General features: G+C 41.3%; 1 protein-coding gene across 2 annotated transcripts; it reads left to right on the forward strand.

Annotated features, from left to right (window-relative positions):
* Window positions 1–710: 710 nt before the first annotated feature.
* Window positions 711–20,770, forward strand: zbtb7b (zinc finger and BTB domain containing 7B). Of its 2 annotated transcripts, XM_026317221.2 has the most exons (4): window positions 711–846; window positions 2,671–2,773; window positions 16,488–17,554; window positions 17,690–20,770. In XM_026317221.2, exons 2-4 carry the CDS (start codon window positions 2,675–2,677, stop codon window positions 18,321–18,323), a joined length of 1,800 nt encoding a protein of 599 aa, XP_026173006.1. In that variant the 5' UTR covers window positions 711–846; window positions 2,671–2,674; the 3' UTR covers window positions 18,324–20,770. The 2 variants fall into 2 exon arrangements, with proteins under 2 accessions (XP_026173006.1, XP_026173007.1); XM_026317222.2 differs by lacking the exons at window positions 711–846; window positions 2,671–2,773 and adding an exon at window positions 14,698–14,935.
* Window positions 20,771–20,988: the final 218 nt, after the last annotated feature.

The raw sequence follows: 20,988 nt of genomic DNA on the forward strand, positions 1-20,988 counted from the left end.
CACAACGGGTTCCGTTTAAACTTGAATCATCCGCCAGCCTCAGTCCAGGCACCTGTTGTGGGTTTGCTTCTACCTCAGGCTCCGTGGTCAACTCCAGCTGGCTTTTGAGGGGATACTGTTGACTCACGAGAAGGATGGGGGGTGGGGGGGTGGGGGCTGAGTCTATTTCAAAGGAAAATTCTTTCAAGCAAGAAAATAAACAGACATCCTTCAATCCGCTTACGCTGCGCGCTGTGAGACTCGTCCCACCTTTGCGTGGTGATGCCCAGGCGAAAGAGGAGGAGGAGGAGGAGGAGGAACGGGGTCTCCAAACCTACCCACCTCTCTCTCCTCCCTCCTCCACCTACACCGCGACAGACACCGCCGCTGGCCTATCGCACCACAGCCGGACCCCCTCCGTCCTCTCCCTCCCTCCCGGACCTCCCTCCCTCCCCTGTGCCCTGCCCACCCGGCGGTCTCTTCTCCAACCCTGCCAGAGCCAATCCGCGGCTGGGTGTAAGTAGGGCAAGCCGCTTCCTGGTTCTCAGAAAGGAGGAGCAGGGAGTCGGAGTGGGCCAGCGGAGGCAGCAGACGTGGGGGGGTCAGAGCAGCCCAGAGAGCCGGCGGTCTGCACAGAGAGGACCAACGAGAAAACGCCGACGCACGGTTCAGAGAAGAATAAAAGGTCCCGGGTGTCGAGCTGAGCAAGGAAAGGAGCAGAGACCCCCCCGCGGAGAAGAAAAGACAAGAACTGAGAGGATCAAGAAGAAGAAGAAGTACGCAGGGTGGGACGGAATAGTCCAGGAAGTGTGGAGGCCGGTCAGGTGGGAGGCGACGAGTCAGGACAGGTGGCACACCGGCACTCAGGTAACCGCTTCACCTGCCCGCTGTCAAAATGACTGAAAACTTTAACGCAGCAATAAGTTAAATGTGCTTTAAGGGACATGTCTGCCGTGGCAGCACTGGCTTGCCTCAACCTACAGGCTCCCTCCTCCCTCCTTCCCGGTTCTGATCGGGGTCACGGGAGGACTACCACGTCACGGGTATTCGGTAACTCCCGTCGACATTTATCCCCCGTTATTTTACAACCGGGGCGCGTTTCGGTTTTGGGCTTAGCCATAAAACGATGCCGCCGTTAGTTACGTGGGTGTGTGCGCGGCGGCCAGGTGAGAGAGAGAATGACTGCGGGGTCGGCGGGGACGTTTCTAGAGACTCGGCTGCTAATTATAGCCGAGAACACCGGCTGACATCCAAAACCTAACCTGCTCTCACGCACATCACCTGCCTCTGCGCTGCCCGTGGGCACCAGGCGCATTGGATCTGCTGGATTTAGTCTCTTGAACCTTAATGATCTCCCTTCAGTGGTCTGTTAATCATCATTACCACCATCATCACCCTCCCCGCGGTGCACCCAGTGTTTTACTTTAATCCTGTGCTACAATAGGATGTGCTTGGGCTGTAATGTTAGGATAAGGCTTCCAGTGTCTCATGGGTGGGGAGGCTGTCATGCCAGTGGGCTTTTTGTGTGTGTGTGTGTGTCATTATGAAGGTAAATGCGTTGTTGTGCTGACTCGCCCCTCTGACAGACCGGCCTAACAAGCTCAACTGGCTTGGGTTTGGTTTCCCTGTCTTGGGCACAGCTTGTTTGGTTAAATCTCCAGGCGTCCATGCAGGTAGATAATGTCTCATGCCTTCTAGGTTCAGGTGTAGCTGAAGGTGCTGTGTGTTTTTCTCACACCTCAGTGTCTGAGGGACACCAGTGGAAGGCTGACACATCGTCTATGGTCTCCAGTTGTGGGCAGGCTTGTGACTGAAGGGAAGACGAGTTTGGAGAAGAGAAAGTCTGAATCGTTTTTGTTTTCTTTTTCTTTTCTGTGCCAGGGTAACATACCACCACAGTGTGAGTGAATGTCTCTAATGATTTCTCACACTGGGATTCCCCCCCCCACTCAACACACACACACAAACACATGGAAGAGCCATCAAAGTTTAGAAATAAATTCTTAATGCCAATTTGGTGTTTGCCTTCAGTTTAAGTCTGTAACATAATTAGACATCTGTGCTTCATCTCTCGTTCCTGCTGTCCTGACATGACCTCCATCACGCAATGTGTATCTGTTTCCCTGTGACATTTCTTTATCGTGTAGTGTAGTTTGAGTTTTGCACAGACGCATGGACACTTTTTCACTTTCCTGCATCTTTTTAATCATGAGAGAGTGCAGTGTTGTATGTTTGTAATAATTTTCATCTGAAAAAGTGTGTGTATGCGTGGGCTTTCCCAACCCTACTGACTGTTGGAGAACTTGTTTTCCAAAGAAGTCAAAGTAGGAAGCAGTCGGTTTCTATCAGCGTGGTTTTTTTCTGTTCATTTACAAGAACCTGCGACTCCACTGCAATTACTGCTGCATCATATGATCGTGTGTGTGTGTGTGTGTGTGTGTGTGTGTGTGTGTGTGTGTGTGTGTGTGTGTGTGTGTGTGTGTGTGTGTGTGTGTCCACACGAATTGTAGCAAAGTCTAACCTATTTTACAAACGAAAAAACAAACATGCGCTTTGTATTTTCTTGATGTGGTTTATGACTCCACACATCTCTGTCCCACTCTTAGTCTCCACACTCCCCATCTTGGTATGAGAAACGCTCCTCTTAAATATGTTTAATTTTTTTAATCCTTTCTTGCCTTTTCCCCTTAGGTGAATGACCTCTGTTGACCTCTGGGCAAAGAACCAAAGACGAGGAGGACGAGCGAGAGACAGAAAGCAGGCATCCGTCTTCTCCTGGGTTTATGGACTGGAGGTAGGACTCTTACACCATACACTATTTTATATATTGTGCCTTAAATCTCTGCACCTCACTTTTTCATTTATATTCACTTTTTCATCTCAGACTTTAATTTATGGTTTCAGCCATTTTGCTAAGCTCACTGTTTTCTTTAAAATCTCAGCTCCTAGATGAACAATGGGCCAAAGATTATCTTAACTTTAGGGATTTAGCAGGCTTCAAGCAAACCTGAGAGAGGGGTTTAAAAGATATTTGCCAAAGCATCAGGCACTTGTAGTGGAGCAAACTGAGGTGTTAACACAGAAGAGGACTGGCGCATGAAGTGGGCACGATTGTCAGTTTTAGGAAGTTCATATCTCATATGCAGCCGTCTTTGTACTGACATTAGTATGGTGTGTAGAGGAAGGAATTACAGATGCTTTTCAGGAGTATGAAAAACACTTGACACATAGTGACACCTTGAAGCTGCCCAGGATTCAGTCAGCGTGCATGAGAAACCAAAATACCTGTGATGGCACCAATAAACACACATATATTTGTGTGACTGGCCTCAAAGCTGTAACTGTAACTACAACTATACTGAAATTTCATTTTCTATTTCCTCATCCTAAAATAAATGTATCATCATAAGGGCATATGTATATGGTAATTTATATTAATTTATTATAGATTATATTCTAATTATATGAATTTATATTTACACCCTCTGCTGATATAAATCAAAAATCTGAAACTCGTAACATTCTGCATATTAAAGTACATCAATGATGTGATGATGTTAAAGCAGCAAAATAACCCAACAAACTTCATATACTGGAGCACACTGAGGATATTTTTAAAATACTTTGTTCATTAAAAAGCATTAATTTCTGCATTAAAACAACAGCAAACCTGCCATAACCCCCATCCATAGAGAGCTTTATATATGAATGAATCAAGTTCAGTCAGTTCCTAAATTGCTGAAAACAGACTGAGATCATTTGCCAGGCTCAGCCCACCTTTTCTCTAATACAAATGAGATACCTGATGTACTTAGAATAGGGCTTGACTAATTTCCCTGACACAAATCACCCAGAACGGCCAAATGTGTATACGTTTTCTTGAGCATGTCGCATATATTTAGCTTCACTGCCACAGCTTACACTACAAACACAATATTGTGGGGGTCAAACCTCAATAAACACGGTTATAAAGGATGGGAGGGGCTTCTGGTACAGAGGTGGAGCTTTTCAAAAGCATTCCCCATCCTTGGGAAAAAATATGAGCTGAATAAAGTGGTCAAGCATTTAAATATTTTATAGGCAACCTGGAAGTTAACTCCTCTGTGGTTTGTCGGCTCCAGACGCTCTATAACTGCAATCAGCTTTTAAAAATGCCTCAGGAACAATGCCAAAAATAAACCCTTGTGTTTAAAAGAGGCAGATGATATTTATAGGTTTTTATTATGTTGGACAATAAGCACAAAGCAGCAGTGCTTTTGAGATGCTTCAAAGCCTTGTTGACAATACTACAACAATAGGCTAAATTACACAGCGCAGGAAGCATTCCTCCATACTCACGGTTTCTTCAGCTTTGGGCTGACTTTATGTTGGCGAATTTAAAAACCTGCAGTTTATACACAGCTGGAAAAAAAAACATGAATTGTAAATCTACCATGGATACTATTATTATTTTTGACCAACCCATAGCAAAATTTCTGGTTTCTATTACCAATAATGTACTGTATTAGTGCACAGAAAGCCATCCAAAGTCATAAATAGTAATAATTGATTTGTCTTACCCCACAGAATAATGAATAAAGAATATTACTGTGGCATTTCTCACCCACAGACTGTATTTCATGCTTTTATAAAGGTTAAATTGTATTTTTTAGCCAAAGAAACCCTTGGCTATAATACATTTTCATCCTGTATTAAGACACAAAACTGGATCTCATTACATATTCTTATTTTAAATATTCCTTTCTTCAAATGATCAACTTACTGAGAAGACTGTGTCGTACACACGTCTCTAAAAGAATATTTTGATCTTTAAATCTTTATATTATTTACAGTTAAGTTAAATTTCAATGGTGTCAGTTAACCCAGACAAACCCATTCAAAATCAATGTAGTATGATGCATCTCCAACTAGATATAATGCACTCCTTTCACACTCTGGCATGCAGATAATTTGGTAATTATATATTATTTAAACAAATAAAAATCTAAAACAACCTGCATTTATCTAATTCATGACTACTGCTGATTGTCATGAGAAGCAAAATGAAAATGTTTACCTGCTTAATTAGTATTTTAAAATGCTTTACCATAAATTTATAGTATTTAAACAATGCTCTGTCTTGTAGAGGTGATGAAAATTTATTATAAAAGTAATGTTACATATAGTTATTGACACTCAAAGTTGTCTGCATGTGTTTGTGTGTGAGGTGGGCAAGTTGGTGTGACAAACCATGTGACCATAGCTTTGCTGGAGTGTGACTACCATGTGTCCGTGAACTAGTGGGTAGAGGGAAGTGACTTTGAGTGGTCTGTCAGGCGAGGAACACACACACATACACACACACATGCAGACACACTTTCATGCATGTAGACATACAGATGTAGATGCATGCACACAGTTCCAGGAAATGCTTTAATTAGGGCAAGTGAGCCCATATAAATTCCCCCTTTTCAGACACAGGTCTTTCAGTTTCATGCAAACCGACTGAGTGGGAGGAAGGTGGGGAGAGAGAGGGAGTTGAAAGAAGTGAAGATTTCCCACTTTGCCCCTAATAACTGTAGGCGTCTCACCTTTTTCTCAGGTGTACGTCGCCCCCATCTATTGTTCCGAGAAAATATCTCAATTCCCCTTTCCTGCGTAGATTTGTATTAATGCTAAATAAATAAATAAAAAGAAATTACACCTCTGCAGTCATTTAGCGGAAGAAATTGAGGAAAGTAAAATGTCTATATTTAATTCACTGGGTTATTGTTGTAATGATCTTGCAATTAATTCATTGCTGTATCTTAGCGGATGGATGCCTGGAAGTCCCCTTTAAGTATGCACATAAACCAGGACCATATCCTTTGACCTTTGGGCAGATGGTGTGTTTTCACCATATGTGGCAGTTGTTTCTCCACACCGAGGCAGTGATGGCACTAGGGTGACTACATGGTGTCCGTAATCCAGTCTACTTGCTACTGCAGTTGAGTCTTGCCCCCACTTGATCTGTGTCAATAGAGGAAGTTATGTATCTGCCATTTCCTCTTTTCAGTCATGAGTTTCTGTAGCATTTGACAGCCCTCCCTCGCTCTCGACCACCAGGCTCACATCCCACGCCACCCTGTGTTAACCAATAAGCAGGTGGCCATGACTCTTCTTTTTCTTGTAAAGACTCATAGAAGAAAGAGGGAAAAAAAAAAGACTTGAGAAAAAGCTGCAGCCTAACAGAGTTATCATGATTCAGCTCTTCTAGTAACAGTGCAATTGTTTCTGTACACACTGAGCGGGCGGTTATCATAAATAGGTACAGTGAAAAAACACTTCAGGGAAAGTGAGAATAAACACCCAAACATGAGCAGACGAAGGGAGTCAGTGTTGCTGAAACTGACCCCTTTCTTGTGTGCCATTCAAAGGGGAACTCCAGCAGCAAAAAGCAGGCTTTTATTCCAAAAGTCTGCATACCATCAGTGTTGGAAAGAAAGAATATAAATATATAATAATATAAATAAAGAATATTCTTTGCCAATATTTAAAAAAAACAAAACAAAGATCATTATATTTTGAATATCTTACTTTTGCACTAAACTTGTTTAATAAAATACACATCTCTTTACATCACTTCTTCCCTCCCTCTCAGAATGTAAATTGTAAAAAACACGGTTGATATTTTTGCTGTGAGATGTAAGCCATGAAAAAATGTTATCGGTTTAATGTAATGTCTGCCATCATTTATGCACTTACTCACTTGTCAGGTTCCTAACTTTTTTTTTTGACACAGTAACAGTGGGTGACGCAGTCGTGCACCAGTCAGCTGGACCAGAAGGTCCTCCCTGTAGTTATTCTGAAATTCTGATATAATTCATGGATTGTGTGTTACAGTAAAAACAAGCAGTCTCCTCCCCTCCCTGTATCACTGCCATACCGTCAAGCTGATTTGTCAGGAAGGTGACACATCTATAACTCATACCCTCTAATTGTCTTTTTGCCTCTCTCTCCCTCTATAGAACTGCTTTTTTTTCCACTTAATATACTCCAGAGCTATTTCTGCTTATTTTCTATGTGTCAGTTTGCTATTTATCTTTGCATCTGTTCTAGTGGTCGGCACAGGAAGAGGAAACTGATCAGGATCAGTTAGTTTTGCGACATTTCTCTCTCTGAGTTTGTCTGTGTGAGTGTGTGTGTGTGTGTGTGTGTCCAGTGCTTTTGCAACATCTTCACCTTAAATGGGAGGTCATTTGAGTGGGAGAGCAGCAGTTGTCGAGACCCTCCCAGTGATGTGGCAACTTAATGTAGTCGACAAGCGCTTGCACGCATTCACAGCAACAATGTCATGTATCTGAGCAGGTGTTCTTATCAATAGATAGTGTAGTTGTAAGCTAAGAAGTTAAGTTGAAAAACTATTCTTTTCTACAGCCTCCCTCATATTCTTTTAGTTGAAAGACATTTTCACTTACGTTGAATACATTTATATTTGGTCTTTGCAGTTCATAGGCAGATCCCTATTCACCTCATCCAACCAGTTCTCCAAAACCAATCACCCCGTCACACCAACTGAGGGAACAATAATAAGAAGCAGTATCTTCCAAACATCCTCAGATTTTTAAACACAGACATGCACACATGACTACACCCACACTAACTGACACAAAAACATCCATTTATGTATTTATAGTGTCTGTTAGGGGTAAAAAACCCTAAATAGTATTTTTGCTTGAGTGACTGTATTTTGAATTTTTTGGTTGAGTTGTTGTAGATTCAGATTTGCAGTCAGAGTTTGTGGTGTTCTTAGGTGTTTATGTACCAATGCTGTATTAGGTTATTTTAGATGGACAAGAAAACAGGGTACCCTTAAAAGTGATCATAGAGTAAAAAATGTGTGTCTCCAACATCCGAAAAAATTAATAAATTTTCACAAATGTATTAATTCTACAGAAACAGATTGAATTATATTGTCAGCTAGTCATGTTGTCCACCTGCAGATGCATACACGCGCATGCATACAATTAATTATACATACATTTTTATACAATTCTCTGTTTCAACTGTTGCATAACTTTCATTGAGAATCCAAACAAAATGTTATAAAGATTTATATAAATTGAAAGTGGATCATAAAATAAAAACTGCCAAATTTAATTCTACAGTAATAAAAGAATCTGATAGAAGTGGGAAATAGTTTTTTGCTACTTGTTGCATAGCTCTATATGACCCCACATACTCACAGAAAAAGAAATGTATTCAAATAAAGAAATTACATTGGTTTTATTGGTGTCTATGGCACAGATTTGTAGGAGTTTGATATTGGCCTCTCTGGAAAGTTTGACTGAAAAGTGACTTTCAAGATACTACTGAGCATTCCTACTGTACCTACTGCGAATATTGTCAAAATCAGTCTTTAAAATGATATACGTCCCAGAAGTACATATATAAATGGTTCTCTTTATTTAGTTCTCATGTCAGCACTCGATGAATTGCAGCACAACCTGAGGACGATTGTACCCTGACTTACTTGGTGCACTGATCCATGATCACACCTACAGACTTCTTTTGTTTGCACGTTGGACCAACATGTTAAAACACCCCCGCTGAGTTACAGCAAGTGTGCTGGCGAATTACTGTATGCTTGACAGTAATCATGTCACTCTCTCATTGTTTTCATTACAGTTTTTCACATACAGTGTAATCAGTTGTCCTGCTCGGAAGAAATCGTCTTCGTCACCATCATCTCACGACGATATATAAACATCTTAAAAAAAAAAAAACCACACATACTCTGCAAAGAGAAAGTTTCTGTCCTACTCTTGCATATTAGTTGATGCAGGGTGCAATATGTGATTCGCCCACACACACGCGCACACACACACACACACACACTGATGCTCACTCTCACAGATGTAGAGTGTTGGGGGTAAAAACTGCTGACCAGATAAGGAGCTAAGAGAGAGAAAGTATGAAACCACTCTGTCAGCAGGCTGTCTCTCTCACACATCTGTGTGTGTTCTCCATCTTAGGGTGAAACTCCTTTTTGGTGATGCTAATGATAGAGGTGGTTGCTACCACATCTTTCCCTCAGACATCTGCACACACACACACTCACACACACCTGCAGGGACTCTTGCTACTTCCTGTGACTGCGTGCATTTGTTCACCTCTTGCTCGATTGCTCAGTTTATCTCCCAGTCGTCATGTCACGGCTCCTCTCCCTTCTCTTTTTCTGTCTCCCCCTCTCTCCCCCTCTTGTAACCTAACTCTCCCTACTCTTGTTTCATGCCTCCTCGCTAACACAGATTGTTCAAGGCCGGGACTAGATTTTCCTGTCTTAACCTCCCCTCTTCTGTGCTTTATCTTTCAGAATATCTTTACACCCACTCCCCATTCACTCACTCGCATGTGTTTCTCCTCCCCCATACCCTCCTTTTGCTTGTATGATTTCTAAGAACATGTGTGTATTTAGAAAACATACCTCCCTCATGTTCCTTTTGTTGTCTCTTCTCAAATTTCAGACAGTTTTCCTCTTTCCAACCTCAGATTGATTTCTTTTCCTGCTCCTGCTCTCTCCTCCTTTCACTGTGGCAGACGTGCCAGAAATGTTACACACTATAAATATGTTTTTATTTTTGTAGTGTTAACAAAATATTTCTTTAGTTAAAAAAAAAAAAAAAAAAAAAAACTGTAAATGAGAAGTCACTTTACAAAATATATGTAAGAAAATATGCAAAATTTTTATACAGGAAATCTTTGAATTTTGATTTCACTGTGTATTTTTTTTTTTTTAAACCTTAAACATGCAGCCTAATGAACAACACTGATATGCCACACAAATATTTCATTCAATTCAATTTATTTGTCCCTTAGAAGGCAGTTTATTTACACACATTAAAACACACATAAAATTGAATGTGATAGAAATTTAAAATACACAAGGATTAGTGGCAGTGGCCTAGACAGTAATACCCACCACCACAAAGGAACATTATGACATTAAACACTGACATTAAATTAAACAACACTGAGGTAGGATTAACAACATTAAACAGCATAAAATTACAGCTTGTTTCTCTGTGAGTCACAGGTCACCAAGCAGCAGAGCCCCTCCTCATTTAACCTGGAAAAAATGTAATGTTAGCTGTAGCATCCTGATTGCATTGTTCAGGGCAATATAGCAACATAATTAATATACAGCATTGAAATATGTGAGTGAATATCGTCCTATTTTTCTGTGTGCAAATATCTTCTGAAAATCCCCAAAATGGGGTTTCATTAATTTTAAGGTTTTTACTTAAAGTTATTGAGATAAAATAAGATATGATAAAATTATAATTTTCTTTATGTAATTTCAGGGCAGACATTGTTGAACATTATGGGGCAGAGCGTGCACCGAAACCTATCATGTGTCGATAAGCTGATAATCCTCCAGCAGATTCACACTGGCGTTCAGGTCTGGCATGCAAACTGGCTCGCAGTGTAGGCTCGAGTATTGTGGTGTGGGAGGGCGAGGGGATAAGGGCCTCGGCTCTGCCAGCCAAATTAATAATGTAATGTGTTCTTGGAACTAAGACCACAATGTGCGCATGCGTCCACACACACACACACACACACACACACATATATACACACACACACAAACCATAATGCCCCAGTTACAGTAAGCACAGAGGATGGTTTGTTTGCAAGGTCTTTCTTGAATAAAAGACAGAAAGGTCTGCTGAGTAACACCAGCTGAGTGGACTTCTCTTTTTTACATTCATTTTTTTAAAATTTCTACTTCAGTCCAGTCATGACAGGGTGCAATCGTTCTAATTATCATGATGGTGTCTCAAGTCTTGTCTTTGACAAATTCAAATGCAGATTCAAATTGTCCCTGGTCGCGTCTGTTTTTATATCTACTGGTGGGATGCAAATGTTTGGTCTGAAGGGAACTGTTGGGACGTGGGTGGAGTTTGTGTTTTATCACCCAGCAGAGATGAGCCGTATTATTAGAAGACCTGGATGTGTCCGTTTACCGCGCAGCCAGTATTTCTGTGTAGTTTTGCGGCACAGTTCTGACTTTAAATGCGAAGGTTTTGCACTCAGAGTGCTCTGCTGGGCTGAAGGCAGCAGCAGTGTTGGTTTGGCAGACGTGTGTGTACTCTCATCTCTTCTCATCCCCCCATTTCCTCCTCCCCTACTCTTCCTCAGCGAAGGTGTCCCAGTACCAAAACTCTACACACTACCCCAAATAAGAGAGGTGTAAAGAGGGTAAAATCTTTCTTAACCCTTAACATCTGTTTGTCACAGAGAAGAAAAGTGGTGAAAGGAAGACGAATGTGTGGAGGAGAAACGGTATGAACATGAATCTTATTTTCCATGAGTTTGGCTGCTGTTTTTTTCTTTTTCTTTTTTTTTTTTTTTTCTTTTGTTGCAGTAGTAGCTGTTTAGCATCATCATTTGTTATGTTATGGTTGTAATCAACGTCTCAGGTGTGGGATTGTATCTCAGTGAAAGCACTATAGATGCTTGTGTGACTGTGTCAGTGTGTGCGCACTTAGAGGAGTGTTTCATTTACTGTACAGAATGGACAACACCTTATTGTATAAACCATATTTGGTACATATAGTACCATACCATATTGTGCAGATTTTACTGTAAGAAGTAGACTAGGTTTTATAAATAATTTGAGGTGCTACCATTTAGAAATACATCCTCATAGACATCATGATGTCTCGTTAATATTTTGGACATAAAAACACTTGAAACTGTTGCTAAATTTTGCTGGTTTACAAGTCAAATTTCACAATTTTACTATTTACAGTTAATTTTAATTTATAACTTTGAAAATCAAAGAATCATCCATATTCTTGCCCTTCAGGCACAAGTGCTAAGTGTACTGCCACAGCCGTCACAACTCATGCAACCAACCATATGTGCTCACATTAACCAATTTACACACAAACACACACACACACACACACACACACACACATACACGTAGAGCCACTTTGGAAAACATCTGACATCAGAATTCATAAAAGCTTTTCTCCTTCTCCCTCTCAGCCGCAGGTTTCTGTGAATAGTATAAAGTCATACTTTCCCCTTTAGCACTGGAGCCTGATATAATTGAGGTGGACTGGGAAAACTTACAGCCTTTAATGGAAAATAAGAGCCATAAAAATAATACTAACAGTTCTAGTTCCATTCGTCACACAGTCTTACTGTGTGTGTGCGGTGGGATTTCATGATATAGATTATGGACGCTATAGACTGCTTCATACTGAAGAAGAAATCTTTGTGTGCAGGTTTGGTTCATCCTGCGGCTGTCGTTTTTCCAGCCTCTTCACAAACTAGTCTCTTTTTTATGAGCTGTATTATGTTGTTTTAGTGGACAGTTATGGTGGATTTAAGTTTCCATTTCCTTTTCAGTAAAAACGAACCCTCAGTGAATTCTTTTAAAAACCTCTTTCACTTGATGTTTTTCTTTATTTTATGGTTTGATTGTACAACTAAGTTGTAGCTTCCTTTGTGTGACACTTGGTCCAGCAGTTAGATTTCAGAAAATGAACAAAAATCTTGAGATTGTTGGCATTTTTAAACAAAAGACTAAATCCTTGTTGTTAAGAGAGAGGAAGAGTGTGCACATAATGAAAGCAAGGGATGAGGAAACCGTAGAGTTGCAGAGGAGGTGAATTCCTCCATCGTCGACTGAAAGTGTGGGAGGTGAGAACAAAAAGCAAAGAGATCAGAGACAATTGTTGGAAGGATAACATCTCAACATCTATAGCATTTGATGCATAAAATGTGGAAAAATAGCTGATTTTTTTTTTTTTTTTTTTTTTAATACTTATTAGTAAGCATTTGTGTGGTTTTATGTTTTTGGCAAGAATTACAGTGACATTAAATGACCCACCAAAAAGCAAACAGTGACATCAATCATTTGACTTTAAGGTACTGGGCTATATTAACATGAATAAACTTAAAATGCCACAAATTATGGACTATGATAATAGTTATGAGCTGACATTATTATTTTGTATGCAAAATGAATAGAGTTTGTGACATCTGCCTGTGGGCTGGGTTAATATTAGTTACTATGTGTTGCAAGACTCAGCAGCTCATGCAGATATGTCCTTGGTTAGCAACAAAAACAGAAACAAGGTGACGAGGAAGAAGGGGGGATATGAATAGTGTGCTGTGTGTGTGTGTGTGCGCGCATGCATGCCATGATGTGTATTAAGTGACTCACAGACAGACTGAAAATTGATGGGAATCACTGCAACTTCTTTGCAATCTTACTTTTTTCCGAACGTGTCTGTGTTCTAAGGAATATGCCTAAAATAACAAGTTCGAACCACCAACCACCCATGATACTTTTTTTCTCTCCTCTGCGCCGGAAATTTAATGTGCGTTGCTGTGTGCTCCTCCTAAAACCCCTTTGTGTCTCGTGTTTCTGTACTGCTTGCTGAAGATTTCTGTTTTAGGGGTTTTAATGACTTTTTGCTTATTGAGAACATTTCAGGAATTGGGCGAAACATAATATATTGTGTATTTATGCACATATCAATTATTAGTAACAAACTGTGCACATACAAGGTCAGGGGATGCATTTATCCTTTGTACTACAGTCTTACGTAGTGAGTTTACAAAGAGAAATTTTTCCAACGATGATGCTTTTTCCACTATCATTCTTATGATCTGTGTATCTGATAGTATTATTATTCACGTCTATGTACTGAAACTAACAGTTAGTAGAATTATTGATCAACGCATAGATTTTTTTTTTTTTTTTTTTTTTAATTAAAAAAGGCTCTGGTCTCTAAAATGCCAGAAAATGGCAATGGCCAAAGGCTGAGGGGACATCTTAAAATGGCTTGTTTTGTCTGTCACACAGATAATCAGATTCCACTCATATAAAAACTAATAGGTAAGAATCTGGAACCAAAGAATGTGTGACATCCTTGCTTGAAAGTAGCTTAAACAATGAATCCATTATAAAAATAGTCTGTTGACTAATGAATCGTTACATTTTTTGCTTCACCTCTAGTGGAAGATGAAAAATATATGTCTGTGTTGGCAAAGACGAAGCAGCCATATGGCCCTTAACTTCTTAATTTTTCTGTATCAGAGGTTGTCCCGACACATGACCTGCCGTCATCGTCATTTCATTCTTTGACATTTGAAAAATAAGAGTGAATATTTGCCGTACAGGTTGTGGCAGTCAGTGACGTTTAGCATGCCTTGGTTTCAAAGGAAGAGCCTTCTGCACCAGTTTTTCTCTGTAGTATGCTGTATTATGGTTTAACTCTCATATTGCACCTACCTGAATGTTTGTACCTGGGTGTAAAATGACTCATACTGCCAATATGATTTTGGTTCTTACATGGTTGTTCATCTTTGACATTCTTAGAGTAGTTGACTTAAAAACATATTGCTATTTCTGATGTATTTTTGGTTGTATGTGTTTCTTTCCTTCCTGCCCAACCGTGTGTGGTCTGAAGCCTGAAAGTTATTTATTCTACATTATCCCCAGTCCCGTCATGACCGTAGACACACTACTACCCATTTTACCTGCTGGTCTCCTTTTGAACAGGGTGAGGTCGGCGAGGAGATCATGTTTATCGGAAAGTGTTCGGAAAATTGGCCGTTGGGTTTTGGAGAGAGGGGGCGCGTAGGCGACTTGGGGGGGAGGGGTATCTCTAAATCTGTTTTCGTCACCGTGCACCCTCTTTTGATACAACAGGAAGGAGAGTGAGTGACAGAATGTGCGAGAGACGTAGACATCCCCAAGGATGAACACTTAACCCCGACTTCTGACAGAGAGATCAGACCTTTAAATTACACATCTAAGAGTAAAAGGAAATAGGAAACAAAAAGTGGTTTTCAAAGACGGAGAGAAGGAAAGTGAGGGAGAAGACTTGTAAAGAGTAAAAAGATGGATGCCATGAGACACACGCTGCCTCGTCTCCAGCTGACTGTGCCCGTACCCATAAAGACGGGCAAGGTAGGATTAACAGTTGACTTAACTTGCGCTCACACGCTTATGACAAGGGAAGATTTGCTATGGAGTCGACAGATGAGTTGGATCAAAAAGTTTGACGTTTCATAAAAATGTTGGCAAGTTCTTGAAGTATTTATTTAATTGGTTTTCTTTTATCTGCTATGGGTGGAGTACTTCTGTATGTGTTTTAAATAGGCTGGTGTTAAGATCATCACATAAATCTAACAATAGTGGGTGGGGGGAGCCACATATTGGCACGCAATGTGTGTATGTGTGCATGTTTATTGTGTGTTTGTGTGCTCCTCAGGTTATGTGTGTGTGTTTAATAGGGTGTGTTTTGGAGCAGGTTAGTCAGGTGGATGTACCATCGTTGTACAGAGCCCTCTGGGCACTGTGTGAACACTGTTATTGGATGGCCAGGGGGCTGCCAGTTGCTATGGGAGGGAGATGAAGGGCAGGGAGGGGGAATCTGGAGGGTGAGTTGTTTGTGGAAAATCTGGTCTGCTCAGGTGTGTGAGAGATATTGTTCAGCAGGTATAGTGTGGACAGGGTGAGGTGCGAGCTTAGGGAGCCAAAGGAGGGAGTTGCTGGGTCTTATTACCAGCAGGCCTCGTTATGTCTCGCACAAAGTAATAGAGCAAGTTCTTGTCCTAATTTGACTCGCATCATAACATTCTACCTTCAGTTGCACAGCTCATATCTGTTGATAATCTTTACTGAACTTAAATATGTTAAACAAATAACTGTAGGTGTAGCACATCCATTTTTTTTTTTTAAACATTTGTGTGAGACCTACATTTACGAGTCCTCATAAAGGTTGTATTTCTCTTGCTGTTTTTTCCCTTCCTCATTCTTTCACTGATACTCCCCCCTTTCACCCACTCTGGCCTGTCACTTCCTCCTTCTCCCCTGTTTGCGTTACTTACGTCTCTTCCTCTTCCATTAGTCCCTCTGGTTTTTCTCCAGGTATTTCAATCAAACAGCTAATGCTATAAAGGTTTCACACAGGAATTAACCTACTTGCCTTTGGTTACAGCTCCTAGAGTATATTACATAATCCTGCATTCTTTTCACGTCTGCATTATCAATCGTAATGGCTTTATATCACCCCTGCGCTGATACTTGTATCTTCCTCTTCGTGCTTTTTCATTAGCTTTGTCATCTCCTTTGTATTATTGCCTTGCTGCCCCATCCCCCATCTCCCTGGTTCAAAATTGCAGCCTCCTGATTTAGTAATCTTGGAGAGAAAGTACAAGAGGATGAAGGGGGGAGAAATGTTGCTAAGCCTGGTTTAAATTGTCCTTCATGTGAAAGAGAACTGCTTATGTCAGACATGCTACTGAAGATTTACTTTTTGAATGGTTACATTTGGTTCTCTGAAAGAGGTGAAGGGTAATCTCTCAATCTTAGAGACTGCTAATATAATGAGATTAATACTAATTCATGAAACAATTAAACCAATTTTATTCAATATTAACTTGAATCAGGTACCAAAGTGTAATTTGCTAAGAACACAGCCCCTCCACTGACTTGAGCTTCCTTTTCTTCTATGCAGGTGGCAATGTCTCCAGGAGAGGACGGTCTGATTGGGATCCCCTTCCCGGAGCACAGTAATGAGCTCTTGTCCCACCTCAATAACCAGAGGAGGACAGGGCTCCTGTGTGACCTCACCCTGACGTCCCGCGGGGCACGCTACCCAACTCATCGCTCCGTCATGGCTGCAGTCAGTCTCTACTTCCGCCGGTTGTTTGGAACAGAGGAGGGGGGTGGTGAGGGTGGCGGAGGTTTCAGTGTTTGCCAGCTGGACTGTGTGGCACCTGATGCTCTGGACGCCCTGCTGGAGTTTGCCTACACTGCCACACTGACCATCCCCAGCTCAGGGATGAGAGATGTGTTGCGAGGGGCTCAGCTTCTGGGCATCCAGTGTGTGGCTGATGCGTGCAGAGACATCCTGGGGGAGACGGCAGAGGCAGAGGGGGAGACAGCAGAGCAGCAGGGGGCCCAATACCTGGCTACTGAGAAGATGGTGGAGAGAGAGAGCGGGGTGGAGAAAGGGTCTCGAAGAAAAACAGACAAAAAGAAGGTGAAAAAAATTAGGTTACATCACATCAACTCCACGCTTCTGAACCCACCACCCCCTTCTCCCATTTCACACCCTTCACCTGCATCCGACAGCCTGCGCTCTCTGCCATCTACCCAGCCTCCCAGCCCCGAACAGGAGGAGCTTCGCCTCAAACTTGGGCAGAACGGCGATCCCAGGGCGCCAGGGGGAGGGGTCACACTAAATGGAGGGCTCCACCACTGGCTGCATGAGCGCCCCCGTATAGCCCACCCACCTCCTGTCCCACCCTCAAATGACAAGTTGTCAGAAGATGATGAGATGGAGAGTTTTGGCGATGATGGCATGCTGATAGGAAGCACCTCTATACCTACCTCTCTAGCTGAGCAAGGAGCAGCGGCATCAGCAGTGGTAGGGGGAAGGAAGAGGAAGTCTCAGACACCCCAGCAGTGTCCTGTCTGTCAGAAGATCATCCATGGAGCAGGAAAACTACCGCGACACATGAGGACACACACTGGAGAGAAACCCTTCCAGTGCTCTACCTGCGGTGTTCGCTTCACCCGGTACAGAAGTTTTTGTAAATAAATATAAAACAACAAAAAAAAAGATATATTGTAGCCTGAATCTAATTGTTTTACCATGTTCCGCTCCTATCACTTACCTCTTCTGCTTCATTTTTCCTTCTTCCTCTTCTTCAGGAATGACAAGTTGAAGATCCACATGAGGAAACACACAGGCGAGCGTCCTTACCCATGTCCTCACTGCCCTGCCCGGTTTCTCCATTCGTACGACCTCAAAAACCACCTGTCCCTCCACAGTGGGGCGCGACCCTTCGAGTGCCCGCTCTGCCACAAGGCCTTTGTTCGAGAGGACCACCTCCAGCGTCACCGAAAGGGACACAGCTGCCTGGAGCAGCGCACACGCCGGCCAAGGCGTGGGCTAGAGCTCATGGAGGTTGAGAGAGAGGATGGCAGCAGGAGGGAGCAGTCCAACCCTCTGGAGGCTTTGTCCTTACAGGTCCACTCCTCATTGCTGGATGGTGTGAGTGGGTCTGGCGCCGGGCCTCCATTGATGTACGCAGGTGACGTAGAGAGGGAGAGGGAGAGGGAGAGGGAGCGGTCTCTTCAAGCCCTTCAAGCTCTGGCTCAGTTCGGGCCTCACAGGCTGGCTGGCTATCCTGAGCTATTCCTGAGAGGATTGGAGATGCGAAGGGGCAGGGAGGCAGAGGGTGAAAATCCAGGAGGAACCCACTCGCCTGCTGCGCAACGTGGCCAATGGGTGGATGACGTGGAAGATGAAATTGAAGAAGATGAAGCAGAGGAAGAAGAATAATTAAAAAAGAATATGTTTGTGTGTCTGTGTGGTAAAGCATCCACAGTAAAAAAAACAAACAAAACAAAAAAAAATCTCACTCAGGTGGCTGGACTAATGACCTGCTGCTCCCCTAAAGAGCGCTTAAAAATATATTAAAAGAAGAAAAAAAAAAAAAGGAAAACGGGTTTTCTGAGATATTTTAAATGTTTGTCACCTGGCTCTTAGCATTTGATTCTGTTTTCTCTTATAGATTTATTACTCGTTTGCTGATTTAATTTTATGTATTTTTGGTTTGAGCTGGTTCTTTATGATTGATTTTATTTTTCTAGCTGGACATTCATGTGCTGAGTGTGTGGTTACTGGGATGCTTTTCACTATGCAAACTAAAATCCAGAGCTGTGGCATGGAGGGATGTTTGAAGATGTATATTTTAGTTACAACTTAACGTATTGATTCAGGTGCAATTCAGAGTCATATCAGGAGTCATATAAGAAGTCATATCATACGTAGATAACAAGAATAAGTTTGTGTGCCCACTGGTGATGATCAGTGCAAGTATAGGCTAATTAATCAAACTTGTTCTATGCGTTGAAAGCAATAATGTTCTTTATCATATTGTTTCTTGGTAGAATCTTTGCTTTGATTTGGTGCTTTAACCAAAGATTTTAGTTGAACCTTTTTTTTAAATCTTAGGATAACAGGAGGAGAGAAGTGAATTGTAGCCAATGTTGGGTTTGAAAAGAAGATTCTTCCCAACTCTTTCAATAGCCATGATAAAGCATCTGCGTCCATATTTGTGTGTTTCAGAGCTTTAAAGCACTGAGTTTAATGCCTGACCAAAATAGACAAAGTCTGGGTCAATGAGGTGATGTTGATTAATGCTGAAGGCAATTCTTCTTTTCCCAAAGTCTGTGGATTTCAGTCTTCCAATGCACTCGTTTGGGCTCTTTGAAAAAAAAGAAAAGGGGCAAGGTGAAGGGATGAATGCCCCTGTTTTCTGTATTTATTTATTTATTGTTATTTATTATGGCTCTTCTGCTGAAATTCTTTTTCTGAGACCAAATCCAACGTTGGACACATATCACGGTCCACTTCTCATCTAAGTCTTACAACAAGCTGCACTGCGCTCAAGATTTTAGCTCAACATTTCCATATAGATAAATGCTTTTTTTTTTTTAATGGGCTACATATCTTCTTTTGGCAATTCTTCCTCAAATGCATTCTTTGCACATTTAACCCCGTCAGGTACCACAATAAAACAGGCACATTCCATCCTCCGGGGCACAGAGAAGGGAACAGAGCAAAGATGAGGTCAAGTGGGTTTAAAACTTTAAACGTAACTGGAACACAAAATGACTTTACTGTTTGACTTTTTCTGCTTGCTTTTCTGACATTAATTCAACACATATAGTACTGTATCACACGAATGCATGGCAGTTCTTATCGATCAGCCATCACTGTGTTTAAAAGGGGCCATTATCATTTTGAGCTGATCTGTCTTTTAGTTTCCTCGTGCTTTCCCCAGACCAGTATGTTAAGGCATGTTGCAGGATGCAATGCAGACATTAATGGCTTTAAATGGCCACAGTTGTGTTTTTATTTCCAGTTTTCTTGAAACTCATGTAGTCAAAACCTGCTGTGGCAGTCTTGCTATTCTGGCCTTGTGTGCACTATCCGCTCCTTCTTGAGTAGTAAATCATTTTTTTATTTCCAGTTAAATTGCACTAAGAGATTTTGAGAGCTTCAAGCCTTTTTATCTGACCTTCATTGTCTAGTCCATTAACTCCATTTAAGATTGTGATTGAAATAGATGATACTTCTTTAAAACCCACATATGTTGAATACTCTTCCTCCTGCATATTAGTACAGATTTATAGTAAAATATAATATATATTGGGATGAAGTTGCCTTAGATTGTGTTCTTTTTTGTGCTGCAACTATTCTCAGGAAATCTTGAGCAATGCACTAAGTGATTATATAAAATATAAAATGGGAAAAAATTGTTTGGTGCTGCGGGGTGACCGACATGCTTCAATCATGCGTATGGCCAGTACTTTCAAAATAAGTGATCTTGCATATATCTTGATGTTTAAAAAGGTGAGGTAAATAAATACGGAAATCATAACAAAATTGAAAGTAAACTTCTGGCCTTACTGGAACCAGTCTTACTGGAATGGCAGTGTGACAGTTTGTCCTGTTCACGAAGGGTGTTGTTGCACCCAGAGCTTTGTGAATGATTGAGGGTTAACTGATGCCAGCTGTGAAGTGTATGTTTCTATGTGAGCTGTTTGTTTTCTCAGCTTCGGTGAAGGGACATGGGGTCTGGTATGAGTAGAGACCCCGCTATCAGGGATACATTTTTGTCTTTCAGTTTTAGTGGAATTTTCTCAGAGATACGAATTCATTTTCCCATCATTTGTTTCAGACGATGTAAAGAAAATAAAGACATCCAAGCTTGCCTTTTCTGTGTTTTCTGGTATGGTTTTATTTGACAAAAGCAAGTCAAGCTCGTTATTCAAACCTGACTGATACTTGGCTTTTGAGGTTGTTGCTGAGAGTTTCAGAGTTAAAAAATATGTTAATATCAGTGACTATACAGTTTTTAAACATAAACTGTAGCATAAACAATTTTAATAAGGGACCCCCTAAATTTGCTGATCAAAGAGTTTTACAGTTAAATAAC

This window comes from Mastacembelus armatus, chromosome 16 (genome assembly GCF_900324485.2).
Source record: "Mastacembelus armatus chromosome 16, fMasArm1.2, whole genome shotgun sequence".
Taxonomy (NCBI): Eukaryota; Metazoa; Chordata; class Actinopteri; order Synbranchiformes; family Mastacembelidae; genus Mastacembelus; species Mastacembelus armatus.

Bases quoted from the DNA above. Each gene is read 5' to 3' on its own strand.
- zbtb7b (XM_026317221.2), top strand. From the start codon at position 2,675: ATGACCTCTGTTGACCTCTGGGCAAAGAACCAAAGACGAGGAGGACGA. The intron at 2,774-16,487 runs GTAGGACTCTTA...TCTTCTATGCAG, and splicing joins CCTGGGTTTATGGACTGGAG to GTGGCAATGTCTCCAGGAGA. The intron at 17,555-17,689 runs GTACAGAAGTTT...CCTCTTCTTCAG, and splicing joins TGCGGTGTTCGCTTCACCCG to GAATGACAAGTTGAAGATCC.